The 27,132-nt window shown below is 40.1% G+C and overlaps 2 protein-coding genes across 11 annotated transcripts in view; one reads left to right on the top strand and one right to left on the bottom strand.

The window, feature by feature from the left end:
* Window positions 1–429: 429 nt before the first annotated feature.
* Window positions 430–7,208, bottom strand: LOC139672458 (transmembrane protein 126A-like). Of its 4 annotated transcripts, none has more exons than XM_071556572.1 (6): window positions 7,120–7,208; window positions 6,702–6,865; window positions 5,075–5,199; window positions 1,965–2,158; window positions 1,306–1,420; window positions 430–704 (listed from the first exon to the last, which is right to left on the bottom strand). In XM_071556572.1, exons 3-6 carry the CDS (start codon window positions 5,188–5,190, stop codon window positions 500–502), a joined length of 630 nt encoding a protein of 209 aa, XP_071412673.1. In that variant the 5' UTR covers window positions 5,191–5,199; window positions 6,702–6,865; window positions 7,120–7,208; the 3' UTR covers window positions 430–499. The 4 variants fall into 4 exon arrangements, with proteins under 4 accessions (XP_071412673.1, XP_071412682.1, XP_071412693.1 ...); XM_071556581.1 differs by having other exon boundaries at window positions 7,107–7,191; XM_071556592.1 differs by having other exon boundaries at window positions 6,702–6,860; window positions 7,120–7,185.
* Window positions 7,209–7,214: 6 nt separating this feature from the next.
* DLG2 (discs large MAGUK scaffold protein 2) overlaps window positions 7,215–27,132 on the top strand; it is a 1,023,852-nt gene continuing 1,003,934 nt past the window's right edge. For 2 of the 7 annotated variants that reach the window (XM_071556416.1, XM_071556385.1), the window contains exons 1-3: window positions 7,217–7,473; window positions 8,184–9,234; window positions 24,620–24,751. In XM_071556416.1, the coding sequence (XP_071412517.1) occupies window positions 9,216–9,234; window positions 24,620–24,751 (151 nt within the window). In that variant the 5' untranslated portion in view covers window positions 7,217–7,473; window positions 8,184–9,215. Of the gene's footprint in view, window positions 7,474–8,183; window positions 9,235–24,619; window positions 24,752–27,132 lie in introns of all 7 variants that reach the window. The other 5 variants (XM_071556365.1, XM_071556356.1, XM_071556345.1 and 2 more) reach the window with 5 other exon arrangements.

Below are 27,132 nucleotides of genomic sequence, written 5' to 3'. Positions count from 1 at the left end.
GTGATAAGTGTTCTCTGTGGTGTACAGTGTGACCCTTGTAACAGCCTAAGGGGGGTAATCTTGTGACAGAAATGTTGTGCTAGCAGAATGAAGAAAAATACTCAAATTTTGATAAATCTCTAGAAAAACCCCTGCCTTGAACACCTTCCCTTTTTAAAAATCTCTGTAATTTGCATTACAAATTAAAAAAACCCCTTTTTCAAGAATAGTCATTTTTACAGCTTCTAAAAGATGTAGTATCACCCTAGAGCCAAACACTAAGCAGGCACTAGAAAAGCTTTTTGTCCCCATATCCAAAGAAACACCTGTCTGTAATTTTACTCAGGTGTATACACTAAGATGGGCATAACAAAAAACTTAACCTGCATTTATGTTCAAAAGTTAAAAAAATGCCAGTGCAGATTCTTTGTTTTTCTATTAAAAAAAGACAGCAAGCAACAACTTCTTTTCCTCATTTATTGTGGTTACGTATCCAAGGCAATTGAGAAGTTATTTAACTTCAGTCTTGCAGCTCCTCAGGATCCCTGCTAATGTTCATCTGCTGTAGTATTTTGACATATATTCCGTGGTGTTTAGTGGCAAGGTATAATCCAGTTACAGCCTGCACCAGTACCCCCAGACTCATCTTTCTAAAGACAGGCTGAGTGATTGTGAGCCAGTAGCGTAATGCATTTTCTTTCCCTGGCAAGGGAGATGACATGTACCTAAACAACATAAACAGTGGTAGAAACTTAGTTCTTTTTTCCACCCAAGTGTCAAGATTTAACATTATAAATATTTAGACAAACAGTCATTGTCTCCTTCCTCTCTCTCCCCAAGTTAAATACACCTGGCGGTACTGAGCTCTCTGGATAAATGTTACCGAACATCCTGAGCATGTACTGGGTCTCACCAAGCCTTGCTGTGCTCTGAATCACACAGAACAACACCTGCCAAGGACTTTGGTTGCTTGGCACTGCCCAGGATCACTGAGGTCTCTCAGCTGTCCAGCTATCTTCACCGCTTGGCAGGATGGCAGCTACCATTGCCCAAACTGAGACACATCCTGCATGGCTTGTAAGGTTCCAGCTAAATAAAAGTGCTTCACAGTGGATCACTTTGCAGATCTTGTTTCACTTTGGAGGTCTGGTGTAGCTGTTATCAACTTCACCTTGTAATTAAATGACCTTAATATAAATCCCCTCCCCATGTACTAAATGCCTACAAGACAGGTGTGCACAGACTAAAATTCCACAGAATTTACACTGAGAACTGAAGACTTAACCAAGAAATACATTTCACTCATTGCACATTAATAAGACGTACCTGGCTGCAAGGCTTGCGTTCAAGGGGATAGCCAAACAAACAGGATAGAGAGCACCTATAACAGCCCCTACTAATCCTCCTCTGACCACAGCACAGACCTCACAGTTCAGCTGACCTGCGTGGCAAACAGAATTTCAGTCAATATCCATGCATGTTCCACCACATCAGTTCATAAGCTGCGTGCAAGAATGTGGAAACAGGCCCTTGACAGAAACTGCCAAGCTGTACAGGCATGCAAGAAATTATGAAAGGAGGACTCTCCCTTTTGCAAAAAAAAAAAAGTCACTCCCATTCCAACCCACGAAGAATTTCTCAAGCTGACCTTCAAATAAAATTGTACAGATGGGGGAAACTGAACTGCTTTGTTGCAGTCACTTTTAAATGACTTTGACTGAAAAATCTAAAAACAAGTCCTGTGTAACAGAGGGTTTTTTATAAATCTATTTAAACGTATCTATCTCCTTTCCCTCCACCTTCAAAACTCCCTGTTGGCCAATGCATTGTTTTTCAAATTCTTCTTTACAAACAGAGGTTTTTCAAGACCTCAGCAGTTCAAGAGCACTGTTTTACAGGGAAGAAAAACTCCCCTAGTGCTAGTGTTGCATTCTGTATGGAAAGCAAAGCCCTTTTGAAAACAAGGAATAAAGAAAGGTTTTTACCTGAAAATAAAGGGCCATGCACAAAAACTTGATAAACTGCTGCTGTTGAAAGAAATGGAATAACAGCCATTGGCACAGCAGACACAAAGGAAGCCCTTCTGATATTAAGGATGTTCCTGAAGAAATTATTTGCTGCTAAGCCACATAAGCTTGAATTTGCTGCTAGGAAATATGATCCATGATTACACAGGTTCCTGTGAAAGGAGGAAAGTAATTTCAGCAATTGAGAACTGTAAAACAGTTTACTCAGTGGTACAATTCTTTTCTGAATATCCTGCAACAAAGGGTAAGAGATGTACATCTGTCACAGGTGAGAAATGGAGAGTAACTATTTTCAGAGGCAACCAGTACAGCATCCTTTGTTACATGCCTGAGTTTACACACACTTAGGAAGTGAAATGACTGGAAGGTTGAGAAGCCTTTTCCACAACTTTTTTTAATTTATTACACCTAATGGAAACTTCATTAAATTTGCTCTCTTCATCAGCATGTTTCTAAGGAGAATGTCTTCTGAAAAGACATTAAGAAATATATATTTATAATCACAGCTAGGTCCTGTAATCAGCCTTGTTTCTAGCCTGCATACCCAAAAGTATAGGTTTAGTTTCAACATAAAGAGCTGACAGAACAGATCAGGTGGGACAAATGAGACTTGGCAATAGTGATTGCAGCATCTGCTGGTGATCATTTGTATTGATCCTGTATGCTGTAAGCTTTCCTTGTGTGTATGGAACACATGGATTTAAAGTGCTTCCTTGCTAGTTAAAGGCTGGAGAAGTTCAATGTACTGGTTTACAGAACTGGAGCTTCTGTTTATCCCTTGCTAACAGTGGGACTGGATTCTATTCCCTACCATATTTTTAACATATGGTTTAGAGCAACTACTCCTGTTGCCATCTGTAATACAATGAAGGCAGAATAGAACAAAGTGGTCAGAGAGAGTCAGCAGCATTTAATATCTTGACAAACAGTTCCCATTTGAGTACATCACATCCCAGCAGGTAGGGGGAACAGGCAAGCGTGCCAATTTTACACGATGATAAGCAAATTTACCTAATTTCATTTGACTCACAGAAGGAAGCTGTGCATTATCTTTAGCATTATACCTTGCACATTATGGTTAGTGGGAAGAACTCTTTGCTTTAGGTTTCCACAAATCTAAAATTCACAGAATGGCAACTATTGCCAGGCAAAGCAATTGCCTGGAAGGCACTCTGCTTCTGAGGCTGTGGCAGTATTTTTATGTTAAAAGTGTTATTTTAAAGTGCATCCTAAGTTGGATTTATTGCTAAAGCCCCAAAGAAAACAAAATGCTTAACCAGTCACACAATTTATGCTAGGCCAATTGTTGTATTTGCAAAGTTAAAAGAAGTGACAATCTTTAAACAATTTAGCAATTAAAATACGTATTTTTTAAAAAAAACTATCTACTTAAATTTTTTCTACATTTAAATGTTTAGAGTAACATTAGGCACTGAAAAATCCATACAGAAAATACTTCAGAGATGTGCAAAACCTAAAATATTAGAAAGTCTGATATCCAAGACACCAAAAATTTCTCATTTTGAATAGGAAAATACCTTAATTATTGGTATATACCAGATTTTCAAAGATGAAAACAAGCCAGTAACAATTCAATTCTAATGCTATATATGTAGAGAGACCAAAAGACCTTAATGGTCATATCTCTTCATTTGCCCTTATTTAGGAGCTATGCTTCTTTGTTTTGTGCTGTTTTAAAAAGAAATTTGCTTTTCAAATCACCATTCTCCTAATACTGGACATCATTCTGAGAATGCCTGCAGAGTACTTGCTTCAAACCAGCCACTTCATTCCATTAGGACACATCCATAAACATGGAGGACGACCAAGGTTAAAATTTTAGCAGCATATTTAAGTATCCAAACCAGAGCAAATCAATATACCCAGAACCAGCAGAAACTGCTTAGGGTTAGTGAAGTACAGAACTGCTACACTGCACAGAAGGAAAGAAAGAGAGGAAGTTTGAGGTTTGGGGTTTTGTTTGCTTTAAATACAAGCTCCCTAGTGTAAAAAATAGTGCTTTGGTGAACAGGAACTCTCCCAGTCTGACTGCAGCATGCTTGCTCTTCCCTTCTAGCCAATAGTGAGCTCCCCTCTGGATATACAAGCTTAAAGTCCTGCCAGGACTGGCAGCCAGTTCTTTCCAAGGCCCAAAAGTTCCTAAGTACCACAGCTTCTATCCAGACATTACCACATCACCACTGAGGTATCTGCCTCCCCTGCTCTCCTGGGGAAGGAGTGTTGAAAGCTGAAGATGAGGGCAGCAAATCCTATGCAAAATTGCACCCTTTTCTTTCTCACCTGTGTGGGGAGGCCCTGTGTTACTACCAGCAGTTTGTTTAGCCAGCAATTTAGTCCTATTAAAAAAAATGAATAAAATTAGCTTCCAATTACGGTTATTTATGCAGAATTTATCCAAGGCACAACATGCAAATGGCTCCAAACAGAACCAGCTCAGGACCAGTAAGGTTTTGCAGTGAAATGCAGTTATCACAAACCAAAAAGATCATTTGCAAGGCCCAGAAGGCATTTAGCTGGCTTTGTGCTGCTCAGAACCCTGCTGGTGAACCTTCTGGGCTCCAGCTGACTCCTCCACCACCACCTGGATACCTCAGTCTCACCTTCCTGAAACGGGAAGCAGTGCAGAATGAAATGCAGAAATCAGCAGGTTGACACTCACTTAGTTCTGGCCCCAGGCCAGCCCTGCTGGACACAAGATGACTCGAGCAGGATCATATTTCAGTTTCCTAGAAAATTTGTCAGCTCCAGCACAGAATCTGTGTGAATGCCCAGAGCCAGTCAGGGCTGACCAGCCATCTCAGAACCCTAAGCAATGGGGAGCACATACCAGAAAACCAGCTGGACAGCATCAGAGCTAACACTGAACTAACCATATTGGAAAAACATAAAGCAATTTCTCTCTTATGGGCAATAACAAGCATCTTCACAATTAAGTATTTTTGTAACTGCAAGGGAAATTTGTAGTACAAGAGTAAGGAAAAAGATAAGCCTCCAAAAGACTTGAAATGTTTGATGCACTTATCTTCATTTATTTTACCAGCACTTACTGATCTGCTTTAGGAAGCTCATTGAGCATCTTTTGTACAGTTTCCATCCACTTGAGTCTTTCCAAAAATAGTCTTTGGTGCGGAGAATCTAGTTCAAGAAACTCTCTTCCTGTCATCTTGAAGTCCTGGATCATAAGGAAAAAACAAACAAATGTAATCAAAGTTACACAGCCCCAGTATGAATGAAATAAACACTTAGACTCTTTGCCACTATGAATCACAAATATAATTCCTATTTTGCATTGCAATGCTCAAGGTTTAAATTGACTTAACTGTCAAACAGAATTGTAAGGAAAAAAATACCAAATAAATCCTTAATTTGTAAAGATTTAAAGAAATTATGAAGATACCTACTCTGCTTTTATATTCCACACATAAGGACTTTTTTATTGGTACTCCTAGACAGAGACTTACACCAAGCCAGAAAGGACACAGCTGTATTGGGTTTCTGTGTGGTTTGTATTTGGGTTCAGTGGCAGGGGGGGGTTGCAGAGGTGGCTTCTGAGATGCCAGAAGCTTCCCCTTCACCCAACAGAGCTGTTCCAGTCAGTTCCAAGATGAATCTGCCCCTGGCCAAATCTAAGCCTAACCACAACACTAAGAGTATGTGCTGGATAACACAGTGAAGACAGGGTAAAAACTGCTGCACAAGAGCAGCTGGAAAAGAGAAGTGAAAAAATGTGAAAGAAAACAGCCTTGCAAAAACCCAAGGGCAGTGGAGAAGGGGAGGAAGGAGGTGCAAGAGGGGCCAGAGCAGAAATTCTCCTGTAGCCCATGGTGCAGACGATGCAGCTGTGCCCATGTGGCCCATGGAGTTTCGTGGTGGAGCACAGATCTCATCCACCTGCAGTCCCTGGAGGATCCCATGCTAGAGCAGATGGATGCCTGAAGGAGGCTGTGACTCTGTGGGAAGGCTGCACTGGAGCAGGCTCCTGGCAGGACCTGTGGCCCTATGGAGAGCGGAGCCCATGCTGGATCAGGTTTCCTGGCAGGACTTGTAAGCCTGTGGGGGACCCAGAGTGGAGCAGCCTCTTCCTGAAGGACTGTACCCTTGTGTAAGGGATCCACACTGGAGTATTTCATGGAGAACTGCAGCCCATGGGAAGGACTCATGCTGGAGAAGTTTGTGGAGAACTGTCTCCTGTGGGAGGGACCCCACACTGGAGAAGGGAAAGAGTGCAAGGAGTGGTAGAGGTAACAAGTGATAAACTGACTTCAACAAGCCCCACTCCCCATCTCCCTGCATTGCTAAGAGGGAGAAGATGGAGAAAATCAGGAGTTAAGGTGTTTCAAGGATTTGGCTTTATTTCTCATTACCTTACTCTGATTTGATTGACAATATATTAAGTTTTCCCAATGCTTAGTCTATTTTGACCACAATGGTAATTGGTGAGCGATTTCCCCGTCCTTATCTCCATCCATGAGCTTTTATTCACACCTTCTCCTTACCCTGTTGAGGAGGGACAGTCATAGAGCATCTTGGTGGCCACCCTGTCAACCACCTGAGGCCAACCCACCGCAACAGCTCTTGATTAAACCCGGTGATTAGCGATTCACAAATGCTTTTTTCCTAGACATTTTGCCCCACAGGAAACTCTCCCAAACTTACTTTGTCAGTCATACTTACCTTAAGTTTCTTCTATAACGTGAAGGCTGCGCCCTGAGCCCTGTCTATAGGATTGTGCCTGCTCCGGTTCGGGCTTGGCAGGATGCAGGAGCGGAGGAGTCGGGACAAGCGGGCAGGATCTCACCGGGATCACTCCAGGCCTCTGGGAGTGTCCCAAACCTGTGCTGTGGGTACGGCACAGACACGGCGTCACGGAGCTGCACCGCCCCGCTGTCCCTGGCATCGCACACGGCCTGTACCACGCGTGTGTCCCGGGCCCCTGCGCGCCCCTGGAGGTCGCCGAGCCCCCCCGGCTGGGGCAGAACCCTCACGCCGCCAGGCTGCGGCTCACCCCCGCCCTTCAAACGCCGGCGTTACCAGCCGCCGCCCTCGCACCGCGCTCACCCTCCCGGCCCTCCCGCCGACCTCAGGCTCCGACCTTGAGCCGTCCGCGCCCACACGGCCCCGCCGCCCTCAGCGCGCCGCTCCCGCCGCCCCCGCCTCGCCGCCCACAACATGGCTCCTCCCACCCCACGCCCTCCCGCTGGGCGCCGCCATCTTGTCCGCTCACATGACCCAGGGGCTTCATACGCCGCCTCTGATTGGGGGGCTGGCAGCCGGCCCAGCATGGCGGCCACCCATTGGCCGCGGGCCGGCGGTTGCTGGTTGCCGGGGCGGCGCATGGTGGCGGCGGCGGCTCCTCCATGGCGGCGGCGCTGAACGGGAACCCTGCACCGGCGGCCGGGACGCGGGGCTGCCCCTCCCTGCGGCGGGGGGAGGCCCAGTCCTTGGGGTAACCCGCTGACCCTCTTCCCTCAGCCCGCGCCCCTTTGTGCTCCCTCCCCGTCCCGCCCCTCCGGGCGCCCCTCGCCCCGGCTGGGTCTCGCTCCGCCCCGGCCCCGGCCCCCGTCCCCTCCCTCATCCCCGCAGCTCTTGCCTCCCGCCTGTCCCTCGGCAACGCGGGGGAAATTGTTCTAGTTCTTGGACACAGCCCAGTTCCTTCAGTTGAGTTGCGCCCCGTCCCAGTCCCCCGGCCCGGCCAGCCCTCTGTGCCCTGTCCCGCCTCAGGGAGCGGCGCAACCCTCATGGGGCTCGGGGGGAGAGCCGGGGAAGGGCTGGGGTGAGCGGGGAGAGCCGGGGAAGGGCTGGGGTGAGAGAGAAGAGCCGGGAAAGGGATGGGGTGAGCGGGGAGAGCCCGGCGCCCCTGCCTGGGGGTGCGGGAGCGAGCAGGTTCCGACTGCGAACGGGAGCGAGCGGAGCAGGGCAGGGCACAACCGAGCGGAGCAGAGCAGAGCAAGAGCAGAGCCGCCCCCCTAGCAAACACAGACCCATCTTCCAGAGGCGATGCAAAGCAAAGCAAAGCCCCGGCATGTGCATCGCAGCTCCTCATTCACGCGGGGAAGGGAAGCGTTCGAAGCTTGTTCGGCTTTTTCATGCTTTTCGTTAGAGGTAGATGACGAAAATCTATCCTGCTCTGTTTCTCTTTTTTTTTTCTTCTTCTAGAAAAAGGGAGAGAGAGAGTCTCATACTGAAGCCAACCAGCTGCGCTTCTGATTGAGAAACCTTTGGACTGATCTCATGGCTTGTTTTTTTTATTTCATTAATACTTCATTGTCTCTGAAAATGAACCTTTTGTGAAGCTCTTCTCCTAACTCTGCTTATTCCTCTTTCACGAGGTGGCTGATGCTGTGCAAGGGAAGGAATGGCATGAAGTGAATGGCTTCAGTGTAAAGCAGTCTGCTTTGCCCAAGTACCCAGTGAGCAGCACTGTCACTTTAATAATTCCAGGTCAAGGGATTGCTTTCCTCGTTTTCAATCCTCTTTTAATACATGGGAGGATCAGAGGGACATTAAAGACCGTAAGGCTGGGTGGCTTGCAGATAATAAAAATGAAAGTGACTGCCCAGTGACGACTGTTGGGTAAGAGGGTGATATTTGGTGAGGAAAAAGGGACCTTTTCTGTCTGCTGTGTAGTCACCTAATACATAGCTAGCAAAATTAATTCAAGAAGTGAAAGAAGGTAAAGAGCCACTTTGGATTGTTTTTGTCTTCCTCCTTATTTGGATTATTTGGGCATTTTTGTCCTGCAAATAATATGTTTTTGAGCATATGCAGGTGGAGTATTGAGACAGCTGCCTAGAGATGGACTGTGCCTTAATTGTATTGCATAAAATCTTCTAATTTTCAAACTTTGGTGCCAGAAGAGGAGTTATAATAAGGTTTTATATTGCGAAGGAACGTTTGCTCTTGTATTTTTATAGATTCAAATATATTTTAAAGAAATTGAAAGCATCTTTTTAAAAAAAATCAGCCTCTTTTCTCCCCCTTTTTTTTTCTTATTTGTGCGAAGCATCAGAAGCCCAATACAAGGGAACAGCAAGTATTGATAGAAATGAAGATTGAAGCTGCATTTCCAAACTGAACTGTAAAAGTGTTCTGCTGTAGCCAATTCCTGACCTCGCAGAGTGTTCCAGTAATACTTCGTTAGTACCTGTAAATAAGTGCTTGCAACCAGATTCAGAAGTAGGAAGAAGAATGCCAGTCAAGAAGAAAGGTGGGCTATGAAGCTTCATATCTCATATCGCTTCTTCTTTGTGTTAGACTGTTGATTCCTGGTACTTAAAATTTCAAATTAAAAATGTTTTTATGGGAATGGAAATCGTTTTTCTCTTGCGCTGAAAATGGGAGAAAAATCTGGGCACTTACAATAATAATTTTTAAAAGTCGTTTTATGCCATGTTTAAAGAATTTCGTCAAATTTGGCTTCAAATAATTTTGTTTTTAAAGATCAGCCATCAGGGATTTTGAACAGACACGAAGAGAAAAGCTCGGCATTTAATTTTGTCAGAGGGCTCTCTTACAAATGCTAATAAATTTTAAAACCATAGTTTAGTCTATTTATTCATTACACATTTGGCAGATGAACATCAGGTATCAGTAGTGACATAAATAAATAACAAAGTTGCAAGGCTAATTTTAAATAAAAGTTACGAGAGTTGTGTTTTGAAGGTTATTTGAACGTGTATTTTTTCAAATGTGATTTTATTTAACTTGGATTTCCATTCTTTAATACTGAAAACTGCTCCTTTTGGCTATAGTATGGCAGCATTTAAAGAAAGACCAACAGCCTTAAGTTTTGTGTCTTACCTCAAGTTTGTGATTACTGCAAGAATAGAAGCAGCTCTGGAAACTGTGGTTTTCAGTGTTCAACCAAGAACTGTGAAATACAGGAAGGCAAATTCTTACTCTGAAGACACTTGCAGACCTTAGGTTATATCTGGTTTCTTGCAAATAGGGCACCGATTTAAAGTTTCTGAATGTGCTAACAGGGTAAATGGTATGTGAACTTTTTTTGACTCAGCTCATCTATCCAGATTCCTGATCTGACATATCCCTAGATCTGATGATACTAAATGTGGGGGAAGGAGCAAAAAGTGAATGTCACACAACAGAAATGAGGATATAGTTGGTGTGACTTTGGATTCTCTTCCTAATAGGAGTAACCCTTCATTAGTTCTAAGTTAACATTTACAATGTAAATAATGATAAAACAGATTACTAGGATTATTTTAATGCAAAAACCAATAAATGGGATTTTGTGATTGTATTTTAACATATGACAGTGTAGAAATGAATTTTCAAACCTGAAATACTTAAACGGACCATATTGTCATTCATTATATTTGCTTACAATTATGTATAGTAAAGGTGGAGAAGTGTATAAAGGAGTACTATCCTTAATAATTCATCCTACTGTGCTGTCAGTGTGTCACCTTGATGTACTGGTGAGGCTTGTGTGCTCTGTCTGTTTACAGGAGGAAAATTGAGACTGGTTTCATATTTTAAGTCTTAATCCTGATTTAGGTGATTTACACTAAGGATGTGTCTGTGCTGGATGTTTAGCTGTAATTCAGAATACTTGCTGCAGGATTTTGGGGGTGAAAACTTACAGGCTCCTTTGTGCAGAAGTTAGACTGGCAATTATAGCGGTCCCTTCTGGCCTTGAAAATCTCAGAATTTCCTGTTTGTTTCCAGGCATTTTAGGTCAGTCGTACTGCACATCAAGGCTTGAATTTCTTCTTCTGTCTTATTAGGATGTGTATTTTGACAATGTTAAAATACAAACTCCAGAGATGCAAATATCCTTCGTGAGTTGCTATAAACTGTCACATCATTTGGTGTACTGAAGTTGCCAGTGTGCATGTATTTGAATATTGAAAAGGTATTGTTAAAATGTATTTCAGCATGTAAATTGCAGGATTGAAAATGTTATCGAATCAGCAACTTCATTATGATTTTGAATGACTTAATTTGTCTAGTTCATGCAGTAGATTTAAACTTTCTAAATGTAATTAAAAGCATGCTGGCAACTTGAAACGTGCTACCATTAAAAAAAAAATTACCATTGTTGCAAGTAATCCCTGTAACTGCAATGAATATTAGGGAGATTGAGGGAATTTTTCCCCTTTTTCCCCCCTGTTTATTTACTTTATGCTTTTGACAGCACTTTTTGTCCAGCTGTTTTCATATTTCTGATGGTGATTTATTTTCCCTTTCTGATTCTGTTATTTTGAGAGGTCACATCTACTGTCTTTCCCACCCAGGCCATCTGTAGAAATCTCGATGGGATACCCTCTTCTAGACTGTGTGAAGTATGTGTTCAATAGCAGCATTAAGGACAGGATTATCCCTCCCCATTTCAGCACTTCTTTATGTCTTGCTATTTTGGATTTGATCAAAATGTTCTCCTAAAATCAGTATTGAGACAGAGAACCCTGTGAAAACAAGCTTTAAAACATCCTGATATTTACTGATGGAAGTTGTTACCAAACACTGTTTTCTTTGGCACTGACAGGGTCTGGGTCTTTCTGAAGAACAGTGGCTGCATTTTGGGAATTTACCTTTGAAAGAGCTCTCACATCCAGTACCAGTCTTCAAATTTCACATAACTTTGGACCTAATTTACATTTTACCTTGCTGCTTGATGTGATATCTGCCATCTTTTGTTTAAAAGACCAGGCCTGTTTAGTCAGGAAAAAAACTTACAGGAAGCATTAATTTCTTATGGATGCAGAAGAAAGTCTCGTTTCTGGTTCTGATCATGTTTGTCAGAATGTGATTGTTCTTGCCTGATGTGCTACAGTGAAAGGATTTTGTTTTCTCCCTTCATTCTGGAGGGGAATGAGGCTCCACATGCCCAACAGTGTTCACAGAGGTCACATGCTTGGAGTCAGTCTCAGCAAAAAGCAAGGCTGGAAAGGGAGGATGGAGTATCCTGTGGTGTTGAATGTGCTCCCTTCAGATAAGAGGCGAGACACTGTTGCTGTGTGATTAGACGAATGTCTCTTTTCTTTGGCTTTTGCTCATCTTTCACTTCTAAGTACATTTCAAATTTTAAATCAAACCAGACATCTGAGTTTAATTACAAAATGATTTGTTGGATGTACCTTTTAGAGATACAAGATGAACAAATTTAAGAAGTAAATAAATTCATCTTTTTTGGCTTAGGTTTTATTTTACTTTCATAAACTAGAATATGCATGAATACAACTATTCATAAAAAAATTACAGAATATCTTAAGATGAGCTTTGCTTCAAAGTAAAATGGTACTACCATACAGGAGTGAAGTCAGGTCACTAAGTGAAGTCAGATTTTTGCATGTCTTCCCTCCCTCTCTGTCTGAATTACTTAGCTGAGTTGATTTCTGTTAACTGTAAGGGACTATATTTAGATCTGTAATTGCACATATTTTGGATTCATCAATGGAATAGTTAAGAGCATAAAATGTTACTGTAATTCATTCATGTCTTTCACAGCGATGGAAAGAACTAATTAAATCCGTGCTCCTCTGACGGAGACCCGATTCCAGTTTTGAAGCCCTGCTTGTGATTCATATGGAGATGGCAGGAAGCCCTTCATCTAGATGTCCAGCTGCACATGTGCTTCTAGACTAACCCTGTCAGCATCTTTACAGAGCTGGCTGTGTCTAGGCAGTTAAGAGATACTTCAGTGTTGGGGTTTGTACTGCCTTCATCCCAATTTCTGTTACTCAAAGTGAGAGGGATTGTGTCTTTTAGCCAGAGGAAGGCTGTAGGTTGCTGTCAGTACCATCCTGACTTGCTGCAACTTGTAGACAATTTATAAAGACATGGTGATTCTGTTTTTTGTGGAACTTCTTGCATCATTCCTTTTCCATTAAAAATTCCTTCCAGGACATGCTTTATTAAGCACATCAATGTCAAGAATTGAAAAGTGTTGATCCGATCCCATGTGGACAACTTCTGGACCATTCAGAAGAATCTGACAGATGCACTTTATGAAATGCTAGATTTTGTAGTGGGAATGCTGACTTTGTGTGGCTGGTCTCTTGAAAGGAAGGTATCTAAAGTCAACTCTGCAGGAACTTTTAAAGCCAAAGTCATAAAGGATCAGACAAAGCTAGCTCCCATTAATACACTGGAGTTCTTCATGCCCTAATTCCTTTTCAAACTGACAACTTCTTTTTAGAGATCAAAATTTAAATTTAGGATCATAACTTTTGGTGCTCAAACATCTCAGTCAATGTAGTTTCAGACTCCTTACGTCTTACTCCAAATCCAACGTGTATTGGAAATTTTGTTTCTCTTGCTTGTAATAAGTAATTGGTATTACAAGATTTTTGTCCTTTCAGTTGCTGAATGAATTAGTCTCAAATACGTACATGGCTAAAAGTTCCACTCAAAGTTTTGTTCAACTACCTCTCAGTTTTTACAGTTAATTAAATGGGAATGGTGCAAAGTTTAGGTTATATTTACAGACTGTGGAAATGACAGTTTTAGATTTCCAAGAGTTAAACAAAGTGTCAGAAAATTGCTGTCTAAACTATGGGAACCTTCACCACAAAGCTTTGATTTAAATATGACATTGTTTTTGCTGTGAGAAACAGTGAAGTGTTTTGCACACAAAAGGACTATAGGAGCAGGCTTTATACAGAGCAAGTCTTTGTTCCATACATGCAGGTGCAAAGCTAAGTGGGCTCTGGCCTGGGAACAATTGAAATTTGTGTTCTTTTTCGAGCTCTGCTGCTGTTCTGGTACTTTTCAGATGTTTAATGCATTCCATTTTAGTTGCCTCACCTATGCAGGGTGCCTACCTTTTTGTCCTGGAGTGTTGCTTTGTGTCCTCTGGAGAGCCAGCAGAGAGAGGTCCACCTCCAAAGATTGTTTTAACATACCTAAGATCTGAATTGCCTTCTTGTCATTTTCTGTCTCCCTGTAGATAAAACACATTAACTCACCTCAGTTAGATGATGGCTCAGTTTCTCATATGAATTTTAGTGGAAAAACCATCTCTTTATCTGTGATATTTATGAGAACTGACATTGTGTGTTCTATGAGTGCTATAAATTAACACTATTCATTATTTTTATGGGAAAAGCAGTGTTATAAATTATTGTACTATTAGTCACTGGAACTGGAAGTAACCATGGTGTTGATACAGACACAAGAGGCAGCTGTGCATCCTCTGCTCTGTTCCTGTTAAGTGCATACTGCAATCAGCAATGGTGTCTGGAATTATAAGCATAATCTTTTTCCTTCTCATACTCTCTTCTTTCCTTCTGAATTTGTTCCAGATGGCCAAATTAGATGTCAGAGGGTGACCATGGAGAAAAAGCTGAATTTGTAACTAGTGGTCAAATGTGATAAAAGATGATTTTGCAGGCCCTACTTCAGCAAAATGAAAATCTACCTTACTCAGATACGTTTATTTTGGTCAGGTCATACCAGGTTCTTGCTTTTTAAAAGTATTTAAGGTCTGTTTCACTGTGGTATCTCCTTGTATTTACTGTAGATTAACACAGTGCCAAACAACAGCTTTATAAAAATAAAGATCATGTTTTCTCTTGCCATATTCATCCCAGAAAGAGCCAGCAAAGCTGCCTTGACCTGATGGCTGTTGACAGTAGCAATCAACATACAAAATATGCGAAGTAAACATTTGCTCTTTATTGGATGTGGTTCAGAAGAATTTTTGGTGACAGTAAACTCTTTGCCAGAACAAGTTAGTGTAATTGTCTTGAAGTCTGTCTTCACTTTTGGGCTGAAGAGGTTAATGCTTCCTTAAAAACATATTTATCAGGAAATTGAATCATGCAGAGTTTCCTGGAAAGATGGAATTGTGACAATTTATGGTTTTTTCAACAGAAACCAATCTTTTCTGTTGTAGAGTGCTGCTCTGTAACCTGGCTCTGTAGCATATCTTGCATGATGCTGTAGCAGAATATTTCAAGTCACCTTCTCAGCTCAGTCCTAGGTGTTGAGCACTACAGTTACACTGCCTTCTGCAGATGGATGCCTTCTAAGCTGTGCTTTTAACAAAAAAAAACAAACCCAAACAACCCAGAAGCACCACAAACAACCCCCAAACCCGAGCTTTGCAGATCTACAGGCACAGTTGTTTAATGCCCAAGTGTAGAAATAATTATGTGTTATGTGAAGGCATGTTTTATTTATTGACTCAGTGACTGTAGGATAATACAAAGGTTCTGAAATTAAAGCTTCCAACTTGAATGTGAGAAAATGTAAGGCCGTAATGCCTGTTTTGGTAATAAATAAAGATAATTTGATCTCATTCCATTTCATTTTTTTCATCACTAGAAAGACATCAGTGTTACTGAACTAGATTTTTTGTAATTCCACGTTGTTTTCTTTCATGTAATATAATAATTCATATGTATGAGTTTGCAATTATTAATTCCTGACTAGACATTTTTGTTAGTTTTTGTCTCATTCCAATTTTCACATTTATGTTAATTTTCATACTGAATGTTCTTTTAAAAGGAAAAAAAAACCTCCATAGCTGCCTTATTAAGTGTCTAACTCCTGGTTTTCACTCTGACAACTATGCATTATGTTCCACTAGTTTTGTATATTGCATGCAATTAGATTGTAAGCTCTTTAAAGCAGGGTGCTCTAAAAGTTTTGCACTGGTAAGATGTCTATTTACATTTATTCAGCTGTATAAATAAGAGGCTTTCATTTAGTGCCACAGAATTTTGGGAGGTTGTGGCTTCATTTTGTCTTCATATTTGCATTGTTGATTTAACATTAGCGTTTGTACATCTGGATTTTAACATTGATGCATGAAAGGCGGAAAGAAGTTCAGGTGAAACTGCTTGTGCTTACAGGATTTCTGAAGTTTTGGAAAGAGTTTCAGGGCCTCATAATCTCCCTGTTCTAATGTCTGAAACACAAACAGGACACCTGTGTAGCCAGGTCACCAAATTTGAGGAGGGATCACTAACAAGCAGGCTCCACATTACCTTCAACATAACTGGGAAAAAAGAGCTCACTGGAAAAATGAGTGACCCTGGTGGGATGATCAGCAGTTGCTAAAGGCCTTCTATGGTCCCTTAAAAGAAGTGATGTGGTAGGAAGAATCCAAGTCCCAGAGGGAGCCCATGATGATAAGGGCGCTCTGCCTTATTACTGTAGTGTGATGTGTAAGATTAGCAGATCATACAGGAAATGCTGGAGAAAAGTTTGTGATTTTGTGCTGAGCGAGTCACTGATCTTTATACAGTTATCCTATTCCTTGGGTAAGTACAGTTAGTCAAGTTTGAAGGAATATATTTAAAACTAAAAAATGTGTAAATGCAGCAATTTAACAGAATAGTTGTGCGGTTATATGTTGTAAAATGAAGCATAAAGATACTTGTATAACAAACTTGCATTGCAGCTAACCATCATTGATAACTGAAATTTTTCTTAAGGAACCATTTTTCCTTATAGTACATTAGACAAAAAGTCTGATTCTTAGCAAATAAGAGAACAAAAAGAACCTAAGCACTCTTTTAGCATCATCACGTCCTTGCTTTTTTGTGTGTATATGTGTGTTGTGTTTCATAAAACTGGCAGTACTTCTATCCTGCTTCATCCCAGTCAGTGTTCTCCAGCATTACTGGGTTTCCAGCCTGAGTTATAGGTTGTGCTTTAACATAAATTTAATTCCAGAAAGGAAAATAAGAGGCTTTGGAAATGTCAACTGTGTACAAAAGTTGCAGTCTGGAACAGGGGAAAAGGAGGCTGAGCAAGGGAGGGACATGACAAGTCACAGAGTATAGAAGAGGCTGTACAGGGAATAGTAGTGGTTTGCTTTACACATTGACATCTAGAGGACAAGTAGTTGTCCTGATTAGTAACAAAGATGGGAATTACATAGAAAAAACTACTAGAACCTTCAAGCACTGAAATCAGATGGCAAGGAATCTTGTGAATGTTGAGGGAAATTACCAGTGCAGGTAGACAGGCATTTGTGGGATGGATGTAAGTGTGGGTCCTTCTGCACAGCACAGAGGTCCCCTTCAGGCTCCCTGTGTCTGTCTGTTCTGTTTCAGAGAATTCAGCTGACACATCATGGTGTAACTCCTGCCCTTCCAAGCAATCTGGCTTGCAGAGCATTTAGCCCTCTGCATTGCACTGTCCGCACAAATAGATATCTGGAATGAGAGACTGCTGTGCAACTTCTGCAGTTCAGTGTTGGCCTTTCGCATGAGCTGTATGTAGCACAGAGACCTGCAGTAACAAAACTGCTTGTTAACACAGTTTAGTGCAGAACTGATTGTCCTTACTCTAGTCCAGTTTTCCGTTGCATTTACATGTCTGGTTTCCCATTAACATACCTAAGCAAATAAAATAGCCTTGTTCTGAGAAATATGCTGTTGTACTTGCATAAGAATTCTCACAGGCTGTCTGGCCCATTTCTTGTCTGCTAACAGCATCAGAGTCTAGAGCAACACCACAACAGAACTGTTCCTAAATTTGTATTTTGCAGGAAAGCAGTCTGTGCAGAGAATTCACCAAGGGTGTAGTTAATTTAGGGATGTCACACAATTTACAGGTAATGGAAAGTGAGAGCAACTCAGAATGCAACCTTAGCTTTAAATATCAGTCCTTGACAGATTCTCCACTGGACCAAGATTAATCTTCACAGTGTGTTGGTGGCCTCTGTGTGCCACTCTGGTTGGTAAAGCCTGCCTGGTAATCCTTAAATTATTCACCCCTTTTTGTCCCCTTGTTTTCTCTAGCAGGATAGAATATGGGTTTGGATGTCATGTGCACCCTCAGAAGCTGTTATTTTTAACCCTTTTGCTGGTTTGTTGTGAGTGCTCCTCACACTGGGTGATTGTCACATACATAATGCCTTATGTTTGCTGAAGTTTGCATAACCCATATGCTGCCTTTACCCTTAAAGTCCTGTTGCAGATATGAAGGGCCCGAGATGCTGTGAGCTTTCTTGTTCATACAGCGACACATATTTCCTGTCTGCTTTCCCTCTGTGCGGTCTACTAGATTAATTTGTGTCTCATATTGATGTTTGTATGTAAATATTTTATCATTGTCATCTGTCTAGTAGTTGTCAAGCCTTTTGAAGCATGGGAGCCTACAGTTTGTGTTTTTCTCAACTATCTCAGTGTACTGTTCCTTGCACATCTTTCTAAAATTTGGCTGGCTTTTTTACACCTCCTCTGTGTTTACAGAGCATTGTATGTTAGCAGGATTTATTCCTTTATGTTTGCTGTTGTGTGTGAAGATTAGGAAAGATAAATGAGGTACTGGTGACTTCAGCTTGGATCCATCCCAAGGCAGGCTGCCTGGAAATTTCTTATAAACTACTGCATCCCCTCCTGCTTATCTGTAGCAAGTTGTTTCAATTTTTTGAGCTTTCTGGAGAAGAACATCAAACCAATACATGCTAAAATAACTGAGGGGGAGAACAGTGTCTGCTCAGATGTCTGGCTCTATTGCCAGTGATCATCTAAATGAAGGTGTGAACCCTACAAAATAAAAGTAGTTTTTGAGATCCTTTTCATCTAAAGTTATCAAAGTTCATTGAGAACACTTCCTTGCTTTCTTTCCAGGTGCTAGGGTTCCATTTCTCACTTCTATTTTGGCTTCTGTGTTTTTACTCCCCCATTCTTCATGCCTTTTCCTGCTTCAGTGTCCTACATTTTCCCAATTTTGATTGTCAAAAACCTGGAAAGGGTCTTCTGAAAGGTGTTGCTGTGTTTTTCTTTTAAAAGTCACCTGTGCAACAAAAGTAGTCAAAATTCCTTGTAAGTAAAGGAGCAGATAAAATTGAGAGGAGGGGGGGAGGAAATAAATAAACCTCCTTCATCTTATCAACTCAAGTTTAGATCTCAATGAATGTTAAATATCTCTCTTGGATGAAACAATTATATTTTTCATGTAAGTCAATATTTTTCCATACTGCTGCACCCTAAAAATCTTCATTCACAAACTCTGACACTAGTGGGAGGAAAGAAATGTAAATGTCATCCTAAACTTGCTGACAGACTGTGGTAGGCTTGGTTCTCTGAGAGGCAGTGGCTGCCTGGTGCTGCCTTGTGCTGGTGCAGGGCACTATTAACCAACTGACTGATTTCTTCCACAAGCAGAACTTGCTGAATTTGGAATTGTATTTTCATTTTTTTCTCTCTACCTTCTGAGCTACTTTGCTTTATAGTAGGATTTGGGTGAGAGGATCATACTCCCGTGGAAGACAGCAGCAGATCTGTGGGTGTTCAAAGGATAACAATGTGAGTGCTAAATCAGTGGCTAGTCCTGGCTGGTTTCATATATGGGTTCATATAGAGTTCAGCCTATATGGTTTTATTGTCCCCAGAACGAGCTCTAATGACCTGAAAATAGCCATATATTCATATATATAGCAATAACAGCATCTGACTGAGTTCTGTGGAGCTTCCATTATCTGAGTCATCATCATTCAACATACACTGGATTGAGGAGTTTTGAAAATGGAGCTGCTGGGAGACTGGTTTTGAATCACTTTTAGCTTTCTTGTATAGTTTCAATTAATCGTGTTAATCAAATCTTCCCAGATTAGTTATTGAAATTCATGTATACACCTATATTTTCTTCAGACATAATATCTTTAGTTCATCTAACGGATAAATGGTTTGAATAACATCTAGGAGATACTTAGAAAAACTGCTTCCTGTATCCAGTACTGTCCCATAGATGGCTTGCTGTGTCATCCTCAGTCCCATATGAAGGCACAGTATGTATCAGACTTTTTAATCAACAGGACTCTCCACATCAGCAGTGCTTCAGCTCTACCAAGACTATACTGTCAATACTGTAGTGAGTACAGTTAGAGAAACCCAAACAGCACGTAAGTGACCTGCAGTCCTGCTGCCTTCAAGCAAGTACAGCTCCCAGGGCAGTTTATGTTTCTCTTAAGTAAATCATTGAGCATTGGGTCTATAGGGTTAAATTAATATACAAGTAACTAACTCAAAGTGTACCAGAGAGCTTGTTCCTCTGAAGTGCTGCAGCTGTGGAGTTTTTTAGACCAGTGTAAAAAGTGTACTTAATGACATTTTGATTTCATAGCGTTTACATACTTTTATTTGCTTGGCAGTTGTATGAGTGTCCTCACAAGCACCATGCACCTGCACCATGTAAGCCTTTAACTCAGGTTTTGTGTACATAACTCCAATAAGATTTCCAGTCATCTGAACACCTTCATGGAATCAAAACCAAAGTGCCCACTTGATGCAGTCTCACTGAAAAAAGTGAAGCTCCATTTTTTCTGTGTCTCCTTACCTATAAGGAATTTCGGTGATTCTAAACTGTGCTTGCAAAACATGAGAACATGGCAAAGACCCAGAAACAACCATCAGAGGAAGGGAATCCTTCTGCTTAAAGGTACTGGTTAGTATTACAAGTGGCATCCAGATCTTGCATATGGACCCTGAGAAGTAGATAGGATTGATTTTTACATCATTTTATCAAAGTAGATGACAAATTAATCACAGAATTAATTATGTGTAATTATCAAATTTAGTCTTTCTTATGTGTAACTTACATTTTAGGAGCAATTCTTTAAGAAACAATTTTTTATTGGTGAGAATTTCATTTTTCCTGATATATAGTGCGCTTTACTCTGTATGTGCTTGTATGTATGGCTTCATTTTTTGTTGAAAGTATCCCTGGAAAACTTTTTTTCTGTATGATATACTGAAGTTACATTTTGTTAAAATATAACTTGGCTTGTATTACCAATGCATTTTCTACACAATTTTTGTATTTGTTTCATCAGATGTATAAGCGTTGCCTCAACAGATTTTTTAGCTCTATAACGGAAATTGATATCACAGAAAGGTGGTGCCTATACAGTATGGGGACTATAAACTATATGGTATTCTCTAATGATCTCTCTAGAATAATAACTCCAAGGAAAGGATTTTCTTTTTTTGATTCTTACATAGATCAATACACTATATTAAGCAGAGACTCGTTCTGCAGAAATAAAATTAAGTAATTTCTTGTGTGGTAAAACTTTGAATTGAGGGAGGAAGAAAAGTTTCCAAACAAATCCAATAAGTGAAGTTATGCTCTGCAGTTTTGTTTCAGTCACATGTCTGATTTGTTGTAGCAATTACCCATTTCCTAATCAGTAAACCACAAACATTCCTGAACCAGTTAAAATATTATGGAGTGAAAAAGTAATAAGATTCAGAAATTTTAATTAATTTGCATTAACTGATAACCTCTTGGACAAGATACTGTAGGACCATAAAGCTGTCTTATTCCTAAAGACATTTTTCTTATAATTGTGTTAAGAAGTTTTGAGTATGATTTATTTAAACAAGAATGCATTTACTGTATAGAATATGTGTGAGTTTTTGTAGGACCGTATCTTCTGATTATTTCTTGTCAAAGTCATCTTTCAAAGTCAATTAGATCACTTAAAAATTAGTGTCATGATGTGCAAAGAAGCAGTGAAAAAGCCTAGAACTTTGTTCAGCAGAACTTATGGCACACAGCTGATACTGACTTTTCAGTGGCCTTTTTTTTGAAGACAAAAGACCTACTGAGGAACCAGGCAGAGCCCCATCCCTTGGGATATTAAATTGTGCGTTCCCTGGATTTGTGGTCTTACTTGAATTTGGTTTTGATATCAGCACTGAAAAATAGTGATATCATAGAACAAAGATTTTTTGGGTTGCTTTTATCATATACTCTGATTGTAAGGTACAGGACTTACTTTGACTGCTAAAAATTAACTGTGTTCTTCATTGGATATTATATTATCATATACCATGATCTAGTCCCTCTTGAAAGGCACCAATCTCCAATTCTTCTTGATGAAAAGAATGTGTGAAAATTCAGTTTAAGAAACTTCTGTTTAATTTGGGTGGCAGGGAATATGGTTCTTATTTGGCTATTTTGCTGCAGTCTAGGCAGTCCATTATTTCAGCCAGATAGTATTTAAACTTTGTAGCTGTCAGACTGAAAAGGCCAAGTACTGGATATCCTCATCTGTTTTGGGTATAACTGGGAGTTGACAAATGGTTATTATCTTGGTGAGAGTACTCAGCATTCTTCAGACATGCCATTTCCTTACATTATTTTGTCTTGCTGTCTGTTGTGCAGAAGTATAAATGCGCTGTGCTGGTGTTGAACTGGATTATGCCCCAGCATGATAAATACTGTCCAATCCTTTTGAAGATCTAGTTCTGAGTAGTTTATAACCAGGAAAGTTCATCAAGAAGGCTGGAAGTTGCTCTTTTGAAAGCCTAACTTAGTGCCAAATTGACTGGAGGTCTGAATATTCTCCATAAACCCTTAGGCTTTTCAGGAATGCTCCAGTAGCAGTGGTTACACAGCCCCCCTGCCCAACATGCTAAATACTCTTGGTCAAGATATGATTCCTCTTGATGCCAGAAGATCAGTGGTACCTTCCAGTAGAAGCAGAGCAGTCTGGATCTCCCAGCATGTGCAACCCATCACAAGTTATTTGGAAAACTAGATATACTGCTGATGAGTGAGATTGTGTGGGAAAAGGCTGCAACTCGGTGTTGGAACGTAGGGATGGAGTAAAAATTAATATATCCTATTAAAGTCAGAGAGGCAAACGAGGCAGGAAGATCATTACTTGATCTGGGATTTATCTGAGATTTAGATTTAACACTAGAGCTGTGTTTTGTTCCTGGTTGTTCAGTTCGTAGAGTTTAGGACTCTTTTGGACTCAGCCAAAAGTAGGCTTTCTTTGAGGAATTGAAATATGATTTCAGTGAAAATAAACTCTGCTCATACCCCTAAGGGATACTACTTTTTTTATAGGTGGTTTGTTGTTTTTTTTTTTTTTTGTTTTGGTTTGGTTTATTTTTTTTTTTTTTAGTACAAGCAATGCCTTTTAGGAAAGGAGTGATTATTGAAGAAAGGGATGTCAGCATGCTTCACCAAGTCACTGAGAAAGAGGGAGTGGTATCTCTGGCGTGGAATGGGCATTCAAATCCCATTTTCCTAATTTCTCAGATAGTCCACTTCTAAAAAGTGTCCACAGTATTGGATACTTTACAGTGGTTTTCCACCACTCTGCTGTGTCACTTTAATATAAATAATCATGTATTCATTATGTGTGCCTGTCTGTACTTGAGGGAAGGCAAATGACTGATTTCAACCTATGATTTAACTTAATGACTAATTATTTTGTTGAGGGCAGCCAGAACTTTGAGTGTATCAGCAAAAGTACAGGTGTCACAGGTGAATCAGGCACAGTCGTGAGGTCAAAGATATGATGTGACTGGGGTTTTCAAGGCCAAAGAAGCTGAGTTCACGTGCAGAATTAGTTCTTCATACCCAACCATTTGTGGGGAATAACCCTAACCATATCCCACTTGTATCCAGAGCTTTGTTTCATGACTGTGCTTTTAATTTGGATGATCTGTGATGAGAGCTCACCCTAGGAACTGTGACCTTGCCTTTAAAAGGGCTGATCTCTTTGTGGTTCATAACTGGTCTAAGTGTACTGCTGGCTTTAGGCTTTAGGTGAAAACAAGGCAATTGCCTAAGCCTTACCTGCCTGAAGGACAGCTCTTAAGGTGTTTCTCTTGGAGACCCCCTCAAGGTGGGATTGAAGCAGAGAATTGTGAGCTCCTTCATTATATAAATGTCTACACTGCTATAACATGCTCCCTAATCTTCCTATATATATATGTTATATACATAAGGTTGGACTCAATCTTGGAAGACTTTTCCTACCATAATGATTCTATGATTCTATATATTTTTATATATGTACATGCATATAATAAGTAAGATGGTGATGTTTGGATTTCATACAATTTTATATGTCACTCATGCTCTTGGCAAGTGACTACACAAAGATAATAACCACAGGAGGAACAGCTCTGTTTCTCTGGGCTCTTACAGAAAGGGTAGATTGCTCCGTTTGAGCCAGCACATGGATGAAAGTCTGCTATCTAAGTATCACTTACCAATAGCAATTTTATGTATTGAGTGAATAGAAAAAAAGCAACCATGCTCTTGGACACCTGCCTTTCAGATACACATTTGTTATTCAGGGGAGAGAGAACTGAGTGCTGCAGATGCAAAGCAAACACTTTCATGTCTTCTCTGAATGTGTTTAAGGCCAGTTTTCCTTCATGGATATCCATCATGGTTATTGTCTATAATTTTGTAGCTTCTGCAAGTTGTAATTTGGTCCAAACCTCATAGCTTCCAGCTGGTTTTGGTTGAATGACAGTTAAACATTTGTTGTAGATGCCACTCAAAAGATCATTTTCCCTTTGCAGGGAGATCTCAGGCATGCAGTTTTGTCTATGTTGCTCATGGTATACAGCTAATGACAGAATGCAGCAACATCACCATCCCTGGAAGTGTTCAAAAGGCTTGTGAATGTGTCACCTGGGGACATGGTTTGATGTGGGACACAGTGGTGCAGGACTAATGGTTGGACTTGATGATCTTGTAGGTCTTTTCCAACTTTAGTGATTGATTCTATAAACATTTGTTGTAAATGTTCCTTATCTGTGTGAACAATGCCTTTCAAAATGTGTAGTTAATATTTGAGCATTTAAATACTTTCCAGAACCAATAAAGACATTTTTGTACTTGTTTGTTTTTAGATACTGACCGAGCTTTAGTGCTGCTGGAAGAATATTGTAAAAAACTACGGAAGCCAGAAGAGCAACAACTGAAAAAAGCCATCAGAAAGGTGATGGGCATCTTTAAGAGCAGCTTGTTTCAAGCACTTCTAGGTAGGTACGAATGCTTAATACTAGATGGATGCTCTTGGAGGCCAGAGATAGGTCAGACCTAGTAACTTTCTTACTAGTCACTATTTAATTTGAGTTTTACAATGAACAGCGTGTTGAGATGATCCTTCCAGGTTCTTTGTGGGAAAACTGATTGTCCTGATATTTCAAAGGTATTTTCTTACTTATAAAGATAGAAAGAGTAACAAAAAACTCATACAATATAAAGCATTGAGCAGTTATTCCTAAACCTTGCTGCTTTCCTTTGCTTAATGGAAGACACCGAACCAGCGTAGGATATAACTATTTATGCAAAGTTGAAGATGAAGACATCTCCACAGGTAAATGGCCAAAGTTTCATTGATTTCACTGGCACCAAGTAGCATTTAAAATATTTGTGTCTTTTGCATTATGCTTTTGGGAGAAGTGTCAGCAAAGATACTAAAAATGAGTCAAGAAAATTGCTCCAGGACACAGCTGAAATTTTGGCAGGATGTTCTCATTCATGTAATGTTGCAGTGTTCAAATAGATGTGCTGGTGTATTGCTCAGTCTTTCTTCCATTTACACTGAAGGTTCCCATTGCACCTTGTAAATCATACTAAAATTGAGTGCTTGGCATTTCAAAACTTTACACAAAATAACATAAATATAAAATATTATATTTTTGAGGTCATGGAGTTACCTGGTTGCTGTAACATCCCTTTTGTTCCTTGTGCCATGTCTGAGCTGCCAGTCATCGGAACTGGTGTCAGCAAGTGTGCATCACCCCTGCTCTACCTCTCTCTGCCCCCTTTGCTCACATTGCATTGCCCCCCCAGTGTTTCATACCTTCACAAACACCTGTACATTTTGTGCAGAACTAGTCCGGAGGGCTCATTTCTTAACACAAATGGCGTTCTGTAGAAGCACAAGTGCCTCTAAGTTATGGCCATTTAAAGCCAGAGTATCAACTGTACTCTTTGCAGAGCTACAAACAGGATCAGTTAGGGAAAAGTTTTGATTATATGTCATGAAAGTAGAAGTACATCAATAATCCACTGTTACTGTGCAGATGATGGAGGTCCAGGAATAGTTTCAGGAATTTTGGTCGCATTTATTAAAAATGTGTGTTACTGGTTTCTAACGTTTCCTGCCAATGGAATTAATTAATCTTAGCACTATTTTACTTGTAGCTTTTCTCAGCTTCTTTAAAGTTTTTAGCTTTATTTTATAAACTCTATGTAATTTTAATTTCTATGTACACTTTAAAAAAGGAAATAAATTCATAATTGAATGGTATTTACCAAATAGTTATAAATAGATTTGAACTAAAGCAGGAAAAAAATGATACCTTTCTTTGTTATTTTTATGAAGGTTACTATGGATGTAGAAATATGTGCTGAAGAAATACACAGGCAAAGAAGTGACATTGGCTTTACATTTACTTCTCCAGTACTTTGAAGTATTCCTTCAAAGTGGTCTAACAACATGTGTGCTTTGTGTGTGGCTGCACTGCAATATCTGTTGATGTATTACATATGTCAGAAATGAAAAAGTGATTATAGCTGAACATTAAGGTTCAATCCAAAGAAGAAATTACATCCTTTGATTTCCACAATACCAGATTGAGGAGCATGTGCTTATAGAAGGTAGATAGCATTCTAATTTGTGGGTCTTTGGATGTCTTTTCCTTGTTCTTACATGCTTTCTTTTATCACCTCTCACCAGTATTTTAAGTGTGGTAGATAATATTATTATGCAATTGATAATGAAGTTCTTGCATAATCAGTATTTCAAAAAAACCCTCACTTCCATGACATCTGTTCTAACTTCATGTCATGTGTTTCTCTATTCACCTATAAATCAGACCGCCACACAAAGACATACCTGAGGCAAAGCTTCTGGTCTCTTTTGAGTTCTGTACTGCTAAAATTCCTTTGTCTTTTATATTTACAGAATGTCTAATGGTCTTCCAAGTGTTCGTTTTCCTGTGCTTAATCTTAATTAGACTTAATTTTCAGAGTCCGAGTGTTCGTTGGTTTCCAAAACTCTATCTTGTTTACAGCTGTCAAACATTGTTTTCATCCAGAATTGATTGACCTTTTGAATATTTAGGCTGTAACTACTATTGAAAAGGTGATTTTTGTACAGTATCATTAACCTAAATGCAGACATGCACATTCCTGTCAGGTGTAAAGTTGACATAATTTCATGTGCCAAATTCAGTTTTTGTAGGTCCTGCAACTTTAGCAGAATTTGATTCCTTTAAAAATAAATTCAGCTGTTGTAACCATCTCCGTCCTCTTAAGTGTGTGTTCAGTTCTTGTTAACTTCCAAAAGGCTTTAAAAATGTGGGATGTCTTAAGTTGAGTATAACAAAAGCAGGTAAAGAAAAGTAATTAT

The sequence above is a fragment of the Pithys albifrons genome, chromosome 1 (assembly GCF_047495875.1).
Source record: "Pithys albifrons albifrons isolate INPA30051 chromosome 1, PitAlb_v1, whole genome shotgun sequence".
In the NCBI taxonomy this organism is placed as follows: Eukaryota; Metazoa; Chordata; class Aves; order Passeriformes; family Thamnophilidae; genus Pithys; species Pithys albifrons.
The sequence above is the reverse complement of the archived record's forward strand: the minus strand, read 5'-3'. Positions and strand labels throughout refer to the sequence as shown.

Excerpts from the sequence above, each read along its gene's own strand:
- LOC139672458 (XM_071556572.1), bottom strand. The coding sequence starts at position 5,190 with ATGACAGGAAGAGAGTTTCTTGAACTAGATTCTCCGCACCAAAGACTA. Across the intron at positions 2,159-5,074 it reads GAGCTTCCTAAAGCAGATCA|GAACCTGTGTAATCATGGAT; the intron begins GTAAGTGCTGGT and ends CTCCTTTCACAG. Across the intron at positions 705-1,305 it reads AACGCAAGCCTTGCAGCCAG|GTACATGTCATCTCCCTTGC; the intron begins GTACGTCTTATT and ends TATGTTGTTTAG.